At 38.1% G+C, this 21,256-nt stretch overlaps 1 protein-coding gene across 1 annotated transcript; it reads right to left on the bottom strand.

Moving 5' to 3' along the window:
- Positions 1-422: 422 nt before the first annotated feature.
- Positions 423-20,799, bottom strand: suclg1 (succinate-CoA ligase GDP/ADP-forming subunit alph). The gene is made up of 9 exons (XM_031754054.2): positions 20,645-20,799; positions 18,714-18,814; positions 15,396-15,512; positions 14,968-15,180; positions 14,486-14,543; positions 13,219-13,302; positions 10,479-10,630; positions 5,917-6,105; positions 423-1,114 (listed from the first exon to the last, which is right to left on the bottom strand). Exons 1-9 carry the CDS (start codon positions 20,676-20,678, stop codon positions 1,088-1,090), a joined length of 975 nt encoding a protein of 324 aa, XP_031609914.1. The 5' UTR covers positions 20,679-20,799; the 3' UTR covers positions 423-1,087.
- Positions 20,800-21,256: the final 457 nt, after the last annotated feature.

Here is a 21,256-nt window from a genome sequence, read left to right as displayed (position 1 = left end):
CTGGATAGACGTGACATTACGACTTCCACTCTCTTCACATCTTTTCATTCAATAGTGACTTGAGGATAAATGACGCTTCAAAGAACTTAAAGGACACTATGCTCACAATTTATTCAAGAGACATATTTCTGGTACTGACTCTCGACAAACCTCGGAGCAGTTTGCACTCCAACAAAGAGAGGTTGAGTACAAATGGAGGGTGAAACAAAAAGCTTAGTCTATTTTGTAATCTCAGAACTTCCTGCTCCCCCTCAAAGATTAGCACTGACGAGCTGATACTAGTCAATACTAGTGTTCGACTTTATGACTGAATGTGGTAAACTTGACTAATCTCTGAATGAAATAATCAATTGGCCTAATCATCGTTTCTCCTTAAGAATGAGTCAAAACTGAAACCAGACGCAGTGACTTTACAATGGCAGTCGGATGAGGCGTTTTCAGAAGTGGGATTTATTAACATTGCAATTTATGGTAAAAAGAAGCACTTTTGTCATAAATGCTCACCTGGCAGTTGTTTCTGTATCTATACCACATTGCCTGCCCCTTCTGCATCCCGATAAGTGATGATTTGTACTTCTTGAGTTACTTTAATGATGCCTAAAAATCTGGAGACAGCAAGGCCATTCTACAAGTAGACCACATCTGTTTCTTACATATGCCACGTGAAAGTACAGGCGACACAGCTAGAAAATGATATGAGAAATGTTTCTTATTCGGGTGGACAACCAGTGAAATTAGTGATGAAATCCATCATAGAGCAGGAACAGCAGAACAGAATGAAACAGATCACTGTGGCGACGATCCGTAAGCTGCCGACATTGTGTGGAGAAGGAAAACATCTATAAAGCTTTTACATGTGTACAATGATTTCTTTAGGATACCAGTAAAACACTGTGTTTTATTCTTTCCATTTATGTGCAAGGTATGAGTTCATGGCAGAAATTACAATATAAACACTTCGTGTGCGTATCGTAGTTGAAATAATCGGGGTTTACAGACACCGTAGGGGCATATCCACCTCCAGACTCAGGCTGCTCATCTCAATTTCGAGGCAGGGGGTAAGAGGTCAGCTGCCTTCTTGCGCAATTTACAACATCTTCCTCTTCTCAAACTCCTGCAGAGATGGACAACACAGAGGAAGAAGAAAAGAAACAACGTGACATGAAGTGAGACAGACGTGAATGATTTATTCATGCAGAATTCACACAGCTCTGTTTTGATCCCATGTATCAGATCTGCTGTTGAAGGGGGAAAACCGAGGCGGCTAGAGCTTTGGAGTGCCTGTTGTTGTTTTTTTCCTGGAGAGTGCAAATCATGTAGCATGCACATCTCACTAAGTTCCAGTTGCCAGCATTAAAACAGCACACTTCCTCTGATTGATAGGGACTACCCATCTGCAAAAATCTGATTTATGCGTGGTTATAGTTGTTCTGTTTATCAGCACGGTCCAACCATGTGACTATAAATGAGAAAGCATTATGTTAGCCATTAAAAAGGATGTTGCTATTTACATATTCAATTTGGGAAATATCACACAAATCGTAGGATGATAGAATACGTCGTTCCCAGAGAATTTTCCATTCCACAGGAGGAAAGTAACTTAATGCAAATGTCATTTATCAGGTCTACAGAACACACAAGTAGTCATGCACATGTCGGCCCATTCCTCTGCGGCGTCTGGATACCTGAAGGTCTACTGCCACCTTCAGGAGGAAACAGGCTCGTGTTTGAAAAATGTAAAATGCTTGGTAGGCAACGCAACACAATTAGATGGAGTGGGGGGAGGGAACTAGGGAGCCATGATCTTGTTCACCAAGTCTGTGCTTTACAGATGAGGTACAATTAAAAGAGGGAAGGAGGTTGGGCTTTGGCTAAAAAAAAAAAAAAAAAAAAAAAAAAGGAAATTAGAGGACACAAAAAAGGGTAATGGGTTGGAAAGAGTGACAAGAAAAAAAAGAAAAAAAAAAAGAGAGGGGGTGTTTGTGACAAGCAGACAGATGCTTTGTTGGTCTGTGTCAACAGACACTAACTCAAGGGTACAAGACAGGAATCATAGCACTATGGTAAGAAAGCAGAGCGGTCTGTGAGGGAGGGGGAGGAGAAAAAAAAGAAAAAAAGAAGAAGCAGAAGAAGAAGAAGAAAAAAAAAAAAGAAACCTTCTTTGTGAGACAGTGTCTGATGCTTGACAAGTCAAGAGCAAGAGGGGGAGTAAAATGAGCAAAGTAGAGGTTGCCACTCAAAAGCGACAGGTGAGAACACGCCTGGATTGAAACTGGGGGGAGCAGACGAACATGTAATGTGAAAGAAAAGCAAAACCTTTACAAGCGAGCAATGACAGCTGTGACACACTTGGGCGCGGGTACATGAAGAAAGCAGGCATTGTAAATATGGTCAGCACGCCTGCTTTAACTTTTAAATATATTACAAAAACAAAATCCAGATTTGATATTTTTGTGTCTCCATGAACCTTTGCAGCTTTATCAGCAGGATAGGATAATACTGTCTGATTTTGTAAACAAGTAAAAGGTCATAATTATTCTTCCTTTGCATATAAATTAAGTTGTTCTCAGATAAATATAGGTTTACTGATTTCTTCTCCTTGTACCCAGCGCAACTAAATTTTGCCTTGTTTATCATTGTGAGTGTGCTACTACTAATTTTTGGCTTTGTGTGGGATGTGGAAACCTACAGGAGATTACTGGAGATTGCATTTCTTCCTGGTCTGCAGTGGGCAGAGACTGTTTTGAAATGGATGTCACACACTTCCATTTATAGTTCAGCAACAATGAATCTGGTGACATTTGTATGGCTGTTTGCTTATATAACTAATACTGCATGATAAAAATCACATCCAAGCAGTTCTGTTGAAGATTTTTTTTTTTGTAGTGGGGAGCTCATAAGATTAGATTTTTTCCCCCTTATTGTGTGCGCTTCATGTTATTTGGAGACTCAACAGTTTAGCAGTTATACTGTAACAAATACATACAGTACATGCACAAAGAAAATGTTTTTAGTTAACTTGAATAAGAAATAAAAAAGGTGTCCTAGCACTGCTGAAACAATAAAAATGGCACTAACACTAAAAGGATGATCACAATCCTGAAATCTGTGGGAAAGAAAGGGTGCAGTGAACAAACCAAAATTGTAAAGATTAATAAAATATTCCACAATAAAATATCAGGAAAAAGAGAAAACTTCACGCTTTAAATCTTTTAAGGCTATGACTTTATTTCTAGTTAAGAATGAGCCATGAACTGGTCGTTGTCTGAGCTTCATCCTGTTACCCCCCGTCTGAACTTTTCCCTCTGATAGAAAAAAGCTCCACTGCTGATTCACTGCGTTTGTGCAGTTTGATGCTGAAGATGTACACCTTGTTCAGTTTCATTTTCCTGTCTAACATGCATCAGACAACAAAGAACCAAAGCTACATCTGAGGAATAAATATTCCTTTTTTTTTTTTTTTACTATATATTTTTTAATTTTTTTTTATTTTCAAATGGCTACACACAGAATGACAGAAGGAGGCACTATCAGTATACTGTGTCCTACTTACAAGTGAGCTTGCAGTCTGTACTTGATTATTCTTATGATGAACATGGCGCGAGGATGAGTATGGGAACAAAAAGCAGTCATGTTCCATTAAGATGTTTAAGAGGTTAAAGCATTATTAATACCTAGAATTAGAGATTTTACTGAAACCTTGGCCCCTCTGAAATGTCACCAAGTTTTCTCGAGCTCACAAAATACTATTATAATATCTGATTGCGTTTGATGACGCATGTATAGATTTCTGCAGATGCATGTTTGATGACCGCTTCTGTTAATGACAGTGCGGGGAATGAGTGGGAGGGTGGGGTGGGCTGCTTTTAACCATGTAAAGCACTTTGTGCTACAGTTTGTATGAAAAGTGCTTTATAAATAAAGATTGATTGATTGATGTTTGGACTCCTGATGTTGAGGTTCATGCAGGTCAGCGGCCGCAGTAAGGCCCCGGTTGTTGTTCCTGCCTGCAGAGATAGCATTATTTCTACTTGCTTCTCTTACATGTTATTACTCCGATTAAGGCGGTCAATGAGATTAACAGAGATGTATGAACACAACGTGCAGCAATATGAGCAACCACGCAGCACGTTTTTCATCATTACACACAATGATTATGAATTAAACTTTGGGAAAGAAAGTCATGTAAATCTATATCTGCGTGCAGTAGTGCCAGCAGTGGTAATGAAAGTATAAGATGATGAATGGGTGTAATACATGCTTTCACTTTTTATACATCTTGTTAACAGTTCTTCCCTAGAGATAAACTGAAATAAAGAGGCAATGCCGGCAACTCTGCCACAGTAAACACACATTTATTAATTTCTGCCCTTCTCTTCTGCCTTTCTTTATAGCATATTAAAAGTTCAATCTCAACCTTTGCTACTCAGAAGAGATAAATAACTAAATAAACCTCCTTACATGAGTAATTTCACTGTTACAAGAGACACAAGTGACCAGGATCACAAGATATTTTGGTCTGCAAACTAAAGAGAAGAATTATCACAATCTCATTTACATGTAGTTGTGCTTAAAATATGTTTATTCATCAGTTGATACATTGCATTTATTTTATTTTTAATGTTTATACAAATAAGTATATTTTATTAGTTCTACATAAAACAATGGACCACACATTTATGCATGGGGTAGATATCATCATTTTTTGCTTTATATGCATTTGTTGTCCTAATTTTTAAATTGCATGTATGTAAAGATCTGAAAAAACAAATGTGACAAATTGTTTGGGGCTATAGTTAAATTAATAAGAATTCTGCTTGCTTCTGTTTAAAGGGAAGCATTTTTAATACCATTCCCACCAATGACTAAATATTCCAGTAAGTAAGTATATGTCTTATTTTATAGTATAACCATATTATAGAACTTAAATACAAACACCTTGTTTAAGCATATTAGTGTAAATCAGCAAATTGCATTTTTGCACAAAGGAAAAGTGCTCCTTACACAAAATAAACCTTTTGCAAGAGTTAATGTACCTCACTGGACTCCCTGACTCATTAACAATAAGCACCATTTTACTGCTGCAGGTGGATGAAGCAGAACTTGTTGATCAACGGTTTAGCAGTTTAATATATAGCACTGAATCATAATTTATGAACTCATCATACATTTTTATTCAAAGTTTTTAATCTGAATGGTACTCTGTAATAGATGCGGACAGATAATTTTTTTTCTAAGAAGAAAAAAAAGAAAGAATAATTATGACTTTTTCTCTAAAACAGACTCATATTATCCAACTAATCTGCAAACACACCAGGGCTTAAAGAATTGTAATGCATATCCTCCAGATCTCTCATGAGAATCCAAGGACATGGACCTCCAGTAGAAAAATGTTTAAAATGTGGATTCACGGTCAATTTAGAAAATAGAGATATAGATAAAGAGAAAACTCCAGACATTGTATATATAATGTGTATACGTGTTTGGAAGGTGTGTGTGTGCACTGGCAAACTATTGATGTGGTTTTTGCCCTTTATTACAACTTAGAGACAACACTGAAACTAATTTCTTAAAGACTACAACCACAAAAACACAACAATGTAATTTCATCTTTCATTTTCAGCAAGACTCTGATTTTAGGCGACATAATTGGGCTACTCTAACAAATACCAGCCCTGGATCAAGCTTAATTTCACCATGACAAAACCATGCAAATACACACACCTGGGCATTTGTTATTTATGGCACCGCTAGCTAAAAAAACTTACTGTTCTCAACTGATCTAAAGTCGCCTGCAGTCATTTCTGACAGTTATCAATGACTGACACATTGGAGCCTTACTATAGTACTTTCCATCACTGTTCATGATTACTAATCTTTGAGCCTTTGAATATTTACTGGGTCCAAGTGACTCACCTTGAACATAGTGCTGCCCAACTGAGCAGGGGACATGCTGACTACAACTCCAGCTGACTGGAGGGCTGCAATCTTCTCTTTGGCTCCACCCTTCCCGCCAGCGATGATGGCGCCAGCATGGCCCATTCTACGGCCAGGAGGAGCAGTTAGACCAGCGATGAAGGATACCACAGGCTTTGAATTATCACCCTGGAAAAGGAAGAAAAGGAAAATATGAACATAAAAATGGGGTGAAGATGCACAGAAAAGGGGAAACTGCTCAAGAGAAAGTGTCAGATGCAAATAGCGTTAGAAAGCACAAGAAGAGAAAAGTGAATCCTCTTCCTGCACCTGCATTTTATTCATTCATTAGAAATGAAACACCCCGTGTCCTCCTATTAGAGAATCCCATGATAACAGGCTTGTCTAACCCGCCATCTCTGTCTCAGTCTGCAATATTAAAACAAAGGGTCAATCAAGCCATTTAATTGCATGGGTTGGTGTGTGACCAGATAGGGGTTCAGGCTCCCGCCGTTTCATATCATCTCATTTCTAAAATGGTAATTAGTCATGTAGGCACTGATTAGCTCAGTACCCATCTATACTGCTTTCTCACTGATGGATGATACATTCAACAGTTAAGATCATTTCCAAGGTGAAGAGAGCTAATATTTCATCTTCACCAATAACACAACTAGCAAGGGGGACTGTCTGTGTGTGTGTGTGTGTGTGTGTGTGTGTGTGTGTGTGTGTGTGTGTGTGTGTGTGTGTGTGTGTGTGTGTGTGTGTGTGTGTGTGTGTGTGTGTGTGAGAGAGAGAGAGAGAGAACAGCAGCTAATATTTCATACTTAGGAATAACAACATAATTGCAGAGGACGGCTTGGTGCGTGTGCGCATGCACAAATTTAAACTAGCGCACAAACAAGTTCACACACGCAGCCTTAGTCCTATGCTTTCAACAGAGGCTGTGGCTCATCTGGCGAGCTGCTTTCAGAGGGTGAATGTGGCATGCTTTACAGCCTTTACAGCAATATAGTGAGGTCCTTCAAAGACACCCACTTCAAACTGCCATTTCAGCTCCAGATTCAAACCTGACACTGGCAGGAACAAAATGGCAGCTACTAATATATACTAGAGATGACTTTTGATGATTAAGACTCACAGGACATATACCAGCCGGGGAAATGCTGAGGACCTTGGCTCAGAAATGCACCACTAATGAGGTATTAACACTTGAATAGTTAACAGGGAAATGAAAAGAGGGAGGGAACATCATTTTAAAGTGCTCTAAATATGTTGGAAGCATCTGTTCTATGCGTCGAAAATGTATGCATAAAAACAAATTAGCACAAACAGCCCACTCAGTATTCAGGAGTCAAATCACGTTCTAAATAAACAAACCAACCTCGTGTGGATCAAGTCTTAAATCTACCTCAAACGCAAGAGGTTTAATTACTCCATTAATCCCTGCTTCCCCGGGCTCCAAGTAACAACTCATACAGGGAAGGGTGTCATATTACAATATCCCTTTACCCGTCTTTTGTCTTCCACTGTTAGCTGTACAGATTTATTACCTTAATTATGAGACCAATCGCATAATATAACGTTCTAACACCTCCTCTGTGCCAACATGACTGGAAAAGGCCTTTGTTCTCTAAACACAAAATAACCTGCTCTAAATTGAGGAATTGTTTTCATAAGCTTAAAAGTAAAACTGGGACATGCAGGTGGCCTCACCAACATGATGAGGGCGGGGTGTAAATAACACATGCCAGCGCTTTAACTTCAGACTTCATCCAAACTACAGCCTTCCTTAATTTTCAGGGTTTTGTTTTTTTTTCTTCACAGAACAAAATGCTTATTTAAAAGGTCAGTGGAGATGGGGTGAGGACATTTTTATTTATACATACCCAACACAGTAGTCGAGGTGCCAAATACTATGACGTATTTGATATGCGTGACCCAATATTAATATGGCGTGGAAAGCCTTTTTCTGTTAGAAAGCATGTGAGACTCTTGTATTGATAAACCGTTGCTACAGGTGATGTTATAAAACCACTTTTTTACTTGGCAATAGAGGGCATCAACACCAGTGAAGGCTTAATGCTGACATATGCCCTACATCATAAAATCTGACAGCAGAACCTAGTGGGAAGTATGAGTTTGTTTTCTTGAATTTCACCGAATTAAAGCAGCGGTAGACAAAATAGTGTGCAGTAACTCAGCTGTAACACTGATGGATACTGAAATCAATACTTTCTCACCTTTTGGTCTAATATGTCGTTCGCACATCAGGAGATCAATTTATTAAATGTTGCATGACACAAATCAATCATGACACTCAACCTTTAATTTCAATGGGCACTGAATACACAACGTGTCCAATATGACACAATTTGTCAAGCTAATGCGAAACGGGGCATTTAAGAAACAGTTTCGGGGTTAACGTCTTAAAATGAGTAATGTGGCCCCTCTGCGAATACATACTCATCTGAAATAGCTCAGCACAAAACTGTTTTGTTTATTTCACATGAGATATTTTAATCTTTCCTGTAATGGCTGCGTTGTGCCAGGTTCAGCAAGGGCTCAGCTGGGAAAAATAATAATTTGCTAAAAATAAAACGCATCCCTTCAATAAAACCCAGTTATTATGGAGTATGAAACGGTTTTTGAAAGATGTCGAATCAGTTTGGAGGTCTGTTTATATAAAAATAGGGTGGATGATGTGACCACGCTAAAAGACCCGAGAATAGTAGATTTATGGTGGTGCTGGTGGTAGTGTGTGGGTGGGTGGAAATTTTAGCAAATAAAAAAAAAAAAAAAAAACTGATCGATTTATACTGTAAAAAAAAAACCCCTAAAAAACAAAACAGAAACAAGAATGACCTCCATGATTTATGAACTCTGCTACATGTGCTGCGCTCTAGGGATGGTCATATCGTTTTCGAGCGTTCGTTGAATTACACTAGAAGTTGATAGTTTATGTGACGACCTGTGGTCTCATGTAGGTCTGGTAGTGAGCATATCTGCAGCTGCTGGTAGAAGGTGATGGCAAGGCACCAATGACACTGAAAGATGGAAATCCAAAGACTATGACAGCTCCGTGTTCAAATCCAAAATAAGATTAATAAAAATAAGAGCCTTTTCGAAAAATCACAAATCTATCAGAGGAGATCAAACCAAATACCAGAATATCAAACAAGGACCATTAGAGAGATGTGTAAGATTAATGCTCAAGAGCACAGCTCCAGACCCTTTCCAAACTGATGAACCAATCTTAAATGTGGGATTTAGTTTGGAACAAGACAGAAGGTGGGTTGATCGCTTATATCACCGCTGTCAATCAAATTTAATCAAATCACACCTACGCTACCCTGATGACGCACATTGTCTGTTTTATAATGTGTTTGACACTAAACAATAATATTTGATATGTTCTTTTTCCCTCCACTCACCTTAAACTTTATTATTTTAGATAAATCCAAGTTTCAGATCAAACTGAAAGTTTATTGGACCAGGTTTTGGTGTTTTCCAGCCCGCTATTAAAGCCAAGACGATACTGACAGAAGCAAAACATACTTACGTGTATTAACATTTTATTTTAAGGTAACCTACTGCATATTCCAGACACTGCCATTTTCATAAATGCAATTTTCACTTATTGGAGCACACCGCTGGCAGTGCATCAGTGACTTGAATTTGAATGTATCCAAATCTAGAAAAGTTTAGTTAAAGTAAAAACAATGCCGTCAGATATCCCTCTACCCTTTTTCAACTATTACAATTAAAGAATGATATTTTATGTACGATGTTCTACACAACTAACTTTCAACGTGAGATCTGCAGCTTACTCCCATGCTCTGCTGGGCTTTTTCTTGCATGCATTTCATTTGAACTGTCCCTTCCTGTCAACACTCTGGGTGATTGGGTGGCGGGTGTTTGTACTTTATTTGTTGAGTGTGAGAAGTTATTCTCCTGAGACGCCAGGAGGAGATTTGCATGCATTAGAGAAGCTGAGGGCAAATCAAATTCATTTCTCAGCTCGAGAGCACCATAAGCACGCACGCAGACAGAAGCAAACACATGCACACGGAAAAATTAACAGGCTAAAAGTATTCTGCAAAATACCAAGTTCAGTACTCGAAGAAAAAAAATTTACAAAACATATACAAGTTAACAGACACTTGGCCACACAAGTCAAACCTCACCCAGCTCTTTATCATATGTGGGCATCACAAAAGGTTCACTGTTCATCAGCACTGCTGATTTCAGAACATGTCCTGTGAATCATACCTTCATCCCATCTGTCACCTTATCTTGATCACACAAATCACACTGACACAGAGAAGTAAGAAAGCCAGCCTGAAGATACGATCAAAAAGAGACACGCTCATAGCTCGTATGATGGCTTCCAGTCTTCACTTGAGCTGACATATTTGGAAAGGGCATAACTGAGAGCTAATTCAGAAAAGGATAAATTTTTTATAAGAACAGATATATGTGTTGAGGTGAAGCGCTGTGTGAGGGGATATTAGGAGGAAAGTGAAGTGAGATTATGGGTGTCCAGTGTGTCATTTCCTTACAGAGTTGTGCTGTTTCAGGTACTCTGCTGCATTCTCCTCTGCATTTCCTCCGATTTCTCCAATAAGGATGATGCCCTCCGTCTTGGGATCCTGCAGGAACACCTCCAGACAGTCTATGAAGTTTGTGCCATTAAATGGATCCCCGCCAATACCTTGCAGGAGACAAAGCAAACACTTGATAATGATAACGCCTGTGAATGAGGATCACACGGCTGTTCAGCCTTCATCAAATAAACAGCCGCTGGAAGACAGCTTCACGTCAACAAAATCCGATAACCACCACCAAGATAATCTGGGGAGGATTTGCCCGGACTGTTTCACACCACAAAAATTAATATTAACTGATTTAATTTCCCTGTGAATCTGGTCTCATTTTCATTTCATTTCATTGAGCAGTGCCTTGATTAGCAAATGATGTACAATACAGTGCATATCAAGTGTCTTTTCAGCTCTAGTTTAGCATTTCAGCAGGGCAAAATTGACTCTGCTCAACAAATAAATATTAGACACTGATATCTTTAAATGTCTTACTACTTGCAATGCCGGCATCAACATCAATGGCCACGACCAATATTCGGCCATCACATCAATACATGATTCCTGACACTTACACAGACACATTTAAATAAGCTTAATTTAAATAGCTTCAGTTAGCTACCAACTTTGTCAGTCTGCACTTTGATGCTGGGTTTATCACGTTTTTTTTTTGTTTTTTTTTCCTGCAACAGCTGCCTGCTCTCCGTGGAACCAGCTCTAGGAGACCAGTGACACAGAGCTAAAGCAATGAGCTAGAAACGCTGTAAAGCTCAATAAAACTAAAAATAACTGCAGAGTCATTTCTGGGACATTTTGTTAGGGGAGAAAAAAAAAAGTTAAACTGGATAGAGTTAAAAAAAAAAAAAAAAAAAAAAACCCATTCTCAATCATTTTTCAGTTTTACTTCAATTGTCCCAAATCATCTACATCTCTGCTTGGTACTTTAATGTCTTTCGTTTCATATCCAGGAAACAAAAATTACAAAGCTTTTAAGAACCACAAGGGTGCAATAATCATTTTTAACAATACTTTCCATCAGGATCTACAAAAGCATGGGCAAATATCCACAAGACAAATCTCCACAGACTCAATGTCTTCTAAATTTATATTCACACCATTAGAAAACCTGGCAACACCAAGAAAAAAAAAAAAGATTACATGCATACTAATCAAAGAGCACCCACATTAACAGCAACAAAGATGACAGTGATATTAAATATTGCATTAACTGTAATTTGCTGTAGCCCCTAGGTCATACTCAAACTTCAGAAGTCACGAGCAGACCCACCAATAAACTCCCTTTAATGAACTCTACAATATTTAATACTGTTGCGGCACTAGCTTTATGAAGTCTGGCTAGAGGACACTCCATAATTAAAATGTCTAAATAATGATGAAGCCAAGTTGTTTTTCATTTAATTCCAGAGTCCAAGTAGCTCTTTGATATGGATTTTCTGGTGGCACACAAGTTGGCCAAAAGAATTTGTTTTTGTAAAACAGTTAATCTTTTGATGTTTTGCCAAGATATAACAGAGCTGGATGTGATTGTGTCATTACCGAATGTCAAGATGTTCTAATAAAATTTAAACAGATATTCTGAGCTGCCTCCTAGAAAGCAAACATGCTGATGCTCATACTGTGAATAACAATAGGGAGCGATACAAAATTGATGAATGAATAGACTGGGTTTTTGAACAGCAGGAAACAGAGTTTGGGAAAATGTCACAGGTTGTGCTATCAAGCAGCATGTGTTGTTAATCCATGCTGTAAATCAATGAATTATTAAAACAAGGTTATGAGAAACTGCAGAGAAAGTAGGGTAATAAACAGATGGGTGGGTAATGGAAAGTCCCACATCTATAAACATGTGAGATGTGCAGAAAATATGATATTACCTGCAATCCTTTATCTGCTTTTATTTACCAGCTTTTCAAACATTTGTAATAAACGTGTCATTATTTTACAGAATGTCGAAAAACTAGTATTGTCTTTTTTGTGATGTACTGAATTTAAAGAAAAAAAGATATACATTTTAGATATATGGTACACAATCACATTTGATGTATGGCTATAGATGTGCGAGTGAGATGAAAAACACTATCCTTAAGATTTTCAGGACAAAGACTTTTGAAAGTAAGTTTCTACATCCATCTGAGCCACTCAACGGATCTGTCCGATCTCAATAGGGCTCTTCAAAGATAGTAGCACCTTTAATGCTCAGATCTGAGAGGAATATTCTGAGCACTGATCAGAAAAGTGCCTTTTTATTAGAAAACGTCTGCGCTATTTGCTGAAATGTATTAGCATCTGATGAGTTTTAGAGCAAGGTGAACTTGGAAGATCACCTTCCTATTTCTACCGAGTCCTGTAAAATATTCTTTTCTTTTTTAATCTCTGGAGTAATTATTAAAGATGAAAGTCTAATATCTTATCACGTCTAAGGTCCTGCCAACATTCACAGTGAGGCTTAAATTAAATATAAGGATGTGATGTTGAGTGCTTGGTAATAAGTGACCAGCATGTCTTCAAACCAAATGCAGCACATACTAATATAAAATTCTCTCTGTTCATGTCTGCAAAATTTCCCTGGCATCTACTTCGAGCAGTTAAAAGCTTGTTTTATGTTGCACAGATATAAAAATACATTCAGCAGCACTGTGTGTTAAGTTTAAATTCAATATGCCAAAAGTCATTGGTAGCTTACCAACACAGAGTGACTGGCCCAGGCCTACTTGTGTAGTTTGGTGCACAGCTTCATATGTCAGGGTACCCGATCTAGAAACAATGCCTGAAAGAAAGATTTTAAAAACTTCTTAGGTTTCTTTTTTTACAATTAAACATCATTAAAAGAAATATTGGTCAAAGGTGATATAATAAAATAAAATGCAGCTGTCATTTTTTGTCAGTATCTTTTCACCAAGACAGAAAATACAAAACGGATCACCATCATAACAGCTGCTCTGTCTATGCTGCAGTAAGAATAATAATAATAATAATAATAATAATATAATAAATAGCAGGCGATTTACTACATATATAACAGACTTCCTGTAAAGGTTCACTAGCCGGCAGCACATGCTGCACATCAAGCTGTCAACGGCAGGAGCTCGATGTGGGATCTAAATAGTGCTGTGTTTAAAAAAAAAAAAAAAAAAAAAAAAGGAGGAAAAAAGTTCAACCTGGAAAGAAAGGCAGCGTGTTTTTCTTCAGCCATTTAATGACTGTGGTTGGAGAAGTGTTGTTCATTCTGAATTCTGACCTCTTTATTGAGTGTCCCTGTTCAACTACTAGTTGCCTGATGTGCTGATCTGAGTATTTCAAAAAACTGTAGATCTGCTGGGATTCCCTCCACAACCATCTTTAGGGCTTACAAATAATGGCATGAAAAAGAGAAAATATCCAATGACAGACAGGTCTCCTGGTGAAAATACCTTGTTGATGCCAGAGGAGAATGGCCAGACTGCCTCAAGTTAATAGGAAGGCACCAGTAACTCAAGTTACCACTTGTTACAACCAAGGTATGCAGAAGAGCATCTCTAAATGCACAACTCTTCAAACCTTAAGGCATAAGGGCTACAGCAGCAGCAGATCACAGCAGATACCACTCATGAACAGAAAACAAGAAACTGTGGTGACAATTTGCACTGGACAACAGAAGATTGGGGAAAAAGGTTGACTGGTCTAGTCTTAACTTCTGTTACAGCAGTCGAATCTCTGAGAAATGTTTCCAGCATCTTGTTAAATCTGTGCCATGAAGAATTAAGAAAGTTCTGAAGTTGAAAGGGAGTCCAACCTGATACTGGCAAGGTGTACCTATTTAAAGTGGCCAGCGAGGGTATATAACACCATGTAAGCTCTCTAGATTTCAGACATTCTTAAATAAAATAACTTTTGGAATTTTAAAGTAATATTCAATTAAGCTAAATGTTTAAAGCTTTTGACTGTGTGACCTTAGACACATCACCACTCACCGATTCTTCCTTTCTTGTGAATGTGGCCTGGCATGATGCCAATCTTACATTCCCCGGGCTGAGAAAACAAATAAAACTCACATATTTCAGTGTGCATCTAAAACAAAACACATTGTTTTATAATTTATGACAGTTTTAAATCATGATTTTTGTTCATTTGGAGTTCATTATCACCTCATTGTAATTTTTTTAAATTTAAAAACCTGTTTTTAAACTTTTTCTTCTATAATAATAAGTAATAATAATATAATAAAGAATATTTTTTAAAAAGACAGTCATTTGCCATTTTCTCCATTTTATCTATTGGACAAACTCCAATGATATTAAAAAGAAACAAAAAATCACTGTTATTATTACTGAATCTCAGTGAGTCCATGAGAAGGAATTTGGGCTTTCAACCCTCTCAGCCGCCCCCACTCACAAAAAGAAGAAACAGAAATAAGTATATTTGTCCTCCACTGTGTATTTGTGTATGCACTTACATTAATGACTCCTGGGCAGTTTGGGCCTATGAGGCGAGTAGCGCTCTGGCGCAGAAGCTTATGTTTGACTTTAACCATGTCCTGCTGGGGGATGCCCTCAGTGATGCACACCACCAGAGGTATCTCTGCGTCAATGGCCTCAATGATGGCTGCTGCCGCGAATGGAGGAGGTACATAAATCACAGAGGCGTCTGCCCCTGTGCCCTGCTTTGCCTGAAGCAAAGAATAAAGGCATTGGGATTGCATCAAAAAAAGAGGGGAAAAAAAGGGACATTCTCAAGTTATGAAACAGTGCCACCTAATGTTTTGTTACAAAAATCCATCTGCAAATGATCACAGTAGGAAGAATACAAGCTACATATTTTTTTAAAAAGATTTAAAACAGTGACAAACACAATTACAACAATTAGACAAGGGGTCACACACACCTCCTTCACAGAGTTAAAAACTGGCAGGCCAAGGTGGGTCTTGCCACCCTTGCCAGGGGAAACTCCTCCAACTAACTGGGAGCCATAGTCGAGAGCCTGCTGACTGTGAAATGTCCCCTACAAGTAAAGAGGAAGAGAGCGCAATCAGTTTGTGTACACATATGTAATGAAATGGGTACAGCCACTTCTACGGCACCAACATGGAGATATCATTGCAGACAGAGTGGAAGGAGGAAATATGATGCCATCCAAGATTAATCACCGGTGCTGCTGAGAAAAGGGATAAATACAGAAACTAGGCTGGATTCTAGCAGGGGGTGAAGGCACCGGTAAATATATTCAATGAGAAGGAATCTAAATGATCTTGACAAATGACTAATGATGTAAGCTAAGTTTAATCTCCTAGCAGAACATTTGAAAAACAAATCAAAAGCAGTGTTGGATAGTCGCCAACGCCGAGTGTGAAATATCTCCCAACAAAGTTAGTTTACAAAATATTTCACACACTGTCACTTCCATGTGGGCCACGCAGAACATGTCATGCTGCACTGCCAAGGTTTGTGCATTTTATTCTAGACACACAGGAAGGCGATTCAACACTTTGCTTCAACCCTGCCCATAGAAACATGTAAAATATGATAATCTCAGACATCCTAGCTCAAGCATCGGGTTAAGCATAGTTGAACCTCAAGAGTATACACATTATGATGTACTAATACTTTATTTGCGAACACAAATGGGCTGTTTCTAACAGTCTGTGAATGCTGTAACTTTAGTAAGACGCTTTCAGTTTTACCCTCCACACCTACAGGTACATAGAACATTTATAATATTTTACATTATCAAACTACAGTTTCAATAAAGAGCTGGAAGAAACTGGCAAACAATATGTGTGCCGTATAATGCTTTAAGACTTACTTCAATGAACAGGATATAGCCGCAGTAACACTAAGGGATCACAATGCTTTTCGTAGATCTGAGAGGCAGAATAATTTAACTGAACCTCAGTTGCACCTTCACAGAAAATGAGCTCATGAAGTCAGACCGAACTGATTTTCTGCTGAACGAATCCTATCTGCGTGCAGTCAGTTAATTATCACTCAAGAGGCTGAAACAATGTAGCTGGAGCAGCACAGACCATAACTACAAGCGCAAATAAATGACCTTAATGTAAAAATTATAACCAGCCTATTAAGAGGAATTAGAAGCTATGAATCAGCATTTTCCTGCCCATTTGTAATATAGTTCTTCACCCTGCTAACTTTGCTGTTTTTCCCAGTCATTATTATCGCAAATGTTGGGACAATAATTTTGAAAAATGGCTTGCTTATCAAGCCAGGAAGACACGGCAATGTGCACTCAATAGCACTTGCTTCATTTCTCATCCTTTTCTAATTACCCAGAGTGTTCACTAGAACTATATTTAACAACCTTTTATTATGTTGAAGAGAAAATGGAAGATGAAAAATGAAATGTGAGGAAGGACGGGAGGCGGGGGGGAGGAATATAAATCTGTGAAGTCCACGTTTCTGGCTTGTTGAACACACTTGCCAAGAAGATTGTAATTCTCCTTCACTGCCACTTTTCAAAGCAAATCACATAAGGTTTTTCATGCACGAAAAAAATAATAAGTAAATCAAAGGATCAACAATCTGCCAAGCAGAGTTAAGCTTGGTTAAAACCATGATAAAGGGTAGTCGTGGGGGGAGGCGGGGGACAAGTCAAATTAAAAATGAAAATTATTTTCTATTTAAGAATAAGCTGGAATAATTAAAGGATCAAACTTGATTTATAAGGCTGAAACAAATACACAAAATCCACAGCAAACAGCAGTATCAAGTGTTCCAGCATTTACACAAACTACATCAGGGACTTTTTAACAAACACTTCTACATTTTGCAAACTTTAACTCTTTAAATTATTACAGTGCCCTGCAAAGCCTTGAGCCACCCCTTATTTCTTTGTACTTTACTTCAAAGGAGCCAGGCTTTCTTGTATTTTTAAGGTGGTCTTGAACAATAGTTTTCTGAGCTTTTTGAAGGTCTTTCAAAGCTGTTCTTTGGACACAGTGAATGTTTTTTCATTCATTTTCCGCCCAGTTCTTGACACTGACCTATGAACAGAGCTCAAGGGACAAACCAGTGTTGTGTTTACATTGCACAGATTTTTTTTAAAAAAAAAGGTTTTAAAAAACTGTTTTAAATTTTAATTAAATTGTAGTATTGGCAAAGCTTAAAGAAAATCTCTACAGCAGGTCAACCGTATCTGAAAGTCATGCAGGATATGTAAGAAATCCAGCAAAGACATGCACCCAGCCCTTCAGCTGATCCTCAACTGATCACTGATGGCTCATCAGAAATAGACTCGCTGAACGTCATGTACCACAGGTATGCCAAATTACACAAGAATTGGACTGAAAGTCGAAAGTAAAAGGTGTTATGGAGTGACGAATAAAGCGGGTGCAGGCTGTGTCATGGTTTGGGGCTGCATTTCAGCCAGTGGTGTTTGAAATCTTGTCAACAGTTCATAAGTGTTGGACTTATGAACACAGGAAAGTCCTCAGAGTCTGGACCTTAACTTTGTTAAGAACAGAACAGAACAAAAGGCAGTTAACATCAGAAGGTCCTTCAAAACAGAGCTTTGAATGACCTTCGAGAAGCCTGGAGAACTATTCCTGATTATTCCCTGTATGTTTGCACATAATAAAGCTCTGCACTTAGTTTGCATTTTCTCAACAAAATAAAACAAAATAAGCAGTGGACCAAGGCTTTTGCACAGTACAGTATTTGATTCCATTTTTAAACCTTTTGAACAACTTTAACTCGTTACTGAAATTATGATTCTCTGTTTTGTCAATCTGTTTTGACTGTCTTCTCCTCCATATGACTATGTGCCCCGAGAGAATAGAGTCAGGACTATGTTTTGATTGTTAAGGAGTCCTAAAGGATTCTGCTCTCCTTGAGGCAATGCAGGAGTTTTTCTTCATCTTATCCAAGGTTTTAATGCTAAAAGGTGTAAGAGACAACACACTTATTAGGATGTAAACATGAAAATTAACTTGAACTACATTGACATAACTTGTGCCATTAAAACAAAACTGATTTTAAGTGGAAACCGTGAATGAGACTTTTACAGCTGATGGAAAAGAACTTCTAAAATTTCCTTCTGGTAATCTTACTCATACAGAAAGTCTCTGACATACAAAAAAAACACAAAAATGAGGAATTGTGCAGCAAGGAAAACCTGAGATTTCACAACAAGATTGCAGTAACCTAAACTGATGTGAAGCAAAAGTAACGAGAAGTTTTCGGTCCAAACCTGCTTCCCCGTGAAACCTTGGCAGATGACCTTCGTGTTCTTGTCAATGTACAGGTTCTTTCTTGTTCCTGTGTAGCAGTGCCTGACTCCACTGTGCTGCACTAATGGACGGGGAGAAAAGGGAACAACAGATATTTTCTTTTTATTTGTGAGAACTGAACATACATGGCAAGATTAAACATTAAAACCTGTTTTGTTCAAAGGAGACGTGTTTTGCAACAAGTAAAGTGAGGTTTCTCTCAATTCTAAACAGATCCTAAACCTCTCTTCTCGCAGTGGACAGCAAAGCGTTAAATCAAACATTTACCTTTCCAGGGAACCCTATGCTCCACACTGTTTTTGGCAACAATCTTTTACCCTCCAACTATCCTTCAATGTTTCTTAGCAACATTTAAAACTTTCCTTTAAGACTTAAAGATATATGTATGACAGAAAAAAAACAAAACAAAACACTCAACTTTTAACACTTCAGTTTAATTTTTTGACATTAGTTATCCTACGGAGGCATTACAAGTTAGTTAGTGTTTACTGTAATAATATGTATCCAGCAGCTGCAGGTCACATTCAGGTCACGACTCAGTTGGAGAACTTTCATCGAGTTTTATGCACAATGCGAGACATCTGATAAGACAAAGACTGTAGGTTTTACATAACCTCCTCACCTAACAGGTAAAATGAGAAATATGCTGCACCACTCACAGCATGGCTATCAGACACGTTTCCTACTATACTACTGCATTAATGTTAAAAGTCTATGTAGTTAAACTCCCCTCACAGCAGAAAATTAGCAGGGATAAAGAATCAAATATAAGCAGGACTGATAATGACACTGATGATATTAATATAAATTAGACTTCATCAGTCTCCAAGTAGCAAATGGCTAGCTAGGTGTTTCACATTATACAATTCACATCTAACTGCAAGAAAAATATTAAATACAAATATTAATTATATCAAAACTACATCTGTCTGTGAATAATATCAATTTTGTCAGTTCTTTTAGTTCATTTAATGTCATGTGGGACTCGATCTTGTCTTGTGTTGAACTTTTCTTCCCTCTTGATTACTTTGTGAAGCTACTATTTAAAAAGAAAACTGCAATCTATTTACTAAGATGTCACTGCCAAAATAAATAATATGACACCGCGATCTCTACAGACTAAAAACAAACAAACTCACAGGCTTCCTTTGCTAAACACACTGCTCTGTAGCCCAAATGCTCTAAAATCATTCCCGTTTTTATTTTCTTAGCTTACCCTAACACACGTTTGCGACTGGGCTAACATTAACCAGCAGTCTGACTAACTGAACTTTGGCCCGCTTTCAAACCTCCCACAAGACACAACTTATCAGTGAGATAAGCAAAGTTCATCTTAGCTAAAGTCTCAAGAAAGACTTAATAAATTAAAGTTATGTCGCCTTCTAAAATCTAATACAAACGTATTTTTAAATATTTGAACTGTAAGAGAGTAACATGTAAATAAACTGCCTCAAAAAGTTCATTTAGCTGCTTTCAGTTACTGCTCGATAAAAAAAAATAGACATGGGCTGATGAACCGGCTGTCACTGACGTTGTAGTTCACAAGACATGCAAGGTCAAAGATCAACGATGAACAATTAACACTTATCCGAAAGCAGGCTGATAGGTGCTTAAAGTTAGATTTTATTTAGCGTAAGGCTAAGGTCCTGCTAACTGTCAGTGAGTTTTCCCTGCATTCCTCTAGGTCTCCAAGCTAATGTGGCTAACTAACGTGTAAGCCCCCTGACAGCCAACCTGACAGCCAACCCAGAGGAGCCTTGTTAATCGGTGCAAAACTATACGTGCCTGCAAAGCTAATGTAGAGCACACAGCCAGTGATTATACGTGTGTAACCGAAGGCAAACTGTCAAACACTTCGCATAACTAAACTATTGCTTGCTAAAATACTTACAAAGCAGCCTGGCAAACAACCTGCTGTGAGACATCTTCGGTCATTCACCAATGACACTGGAGACTGAGGACCTATCACACGGATCTTAGTTGACCATAAATATCCCGGTGGAATCCGGAGTCTTAAAGAAAGGCACTATAACAAGTCGTTAATTTGCAATGAATTTATAATTTTCAGTATTAACGCAAAGAAATTACTATTATTTATTTTTAGTGTGCCGTGAGCTTGACAGGTGCTAGACAAACACCGGGGTTAAAAAAAAACAGGCGAAAAAGTAGGCTACGTGAACCCACAATGAACTATGGGTAATGAAGTTCTGACAGAGTACTGAAAGACAGCACCAGTGCCGTGATAGCACTAGAGGGCGCATAGATCGTGTTGAATGTCACCTTACAGGACCCTGAGCCAGAAATAAATGCGGATTTTTGTTTAAGATGTCTGTTTATTGACCTTGGAAGAGCAGTAATTTAAAAAAATTACTAGTTCGCCAAGGTCCTGGTAGTCTTAGGAGCTTAAAAATAGGGAAAACTTTAAAAAGTTTTGCCTCTTATCCAAGAGGCTTCTTCAGTTCTAAAACCAAATGGTGGAGAGTGCTATTTAAACTTGAGTAGT

Source organism: Oreochromis aureus, linkage group 6, assembly GCF_013358895.1.
Source record: "Oreochromis aureus strain Israel breed Guangdong linkage group 6, ZZ_aureus, whole genome shotgun sequence".
Taxonomy (NCBI): domain Eukaryota; kingdom Metazoa; phylum Chordata; class Actinopteri; order Cichliformes; family Cichlidae; genus Oreochromis; species Oreochromis aureus.
Note: the sequence above shows the minus strand (reverse complement) of the source record. Positions and strands in the feature narration are given on the sequence as shown.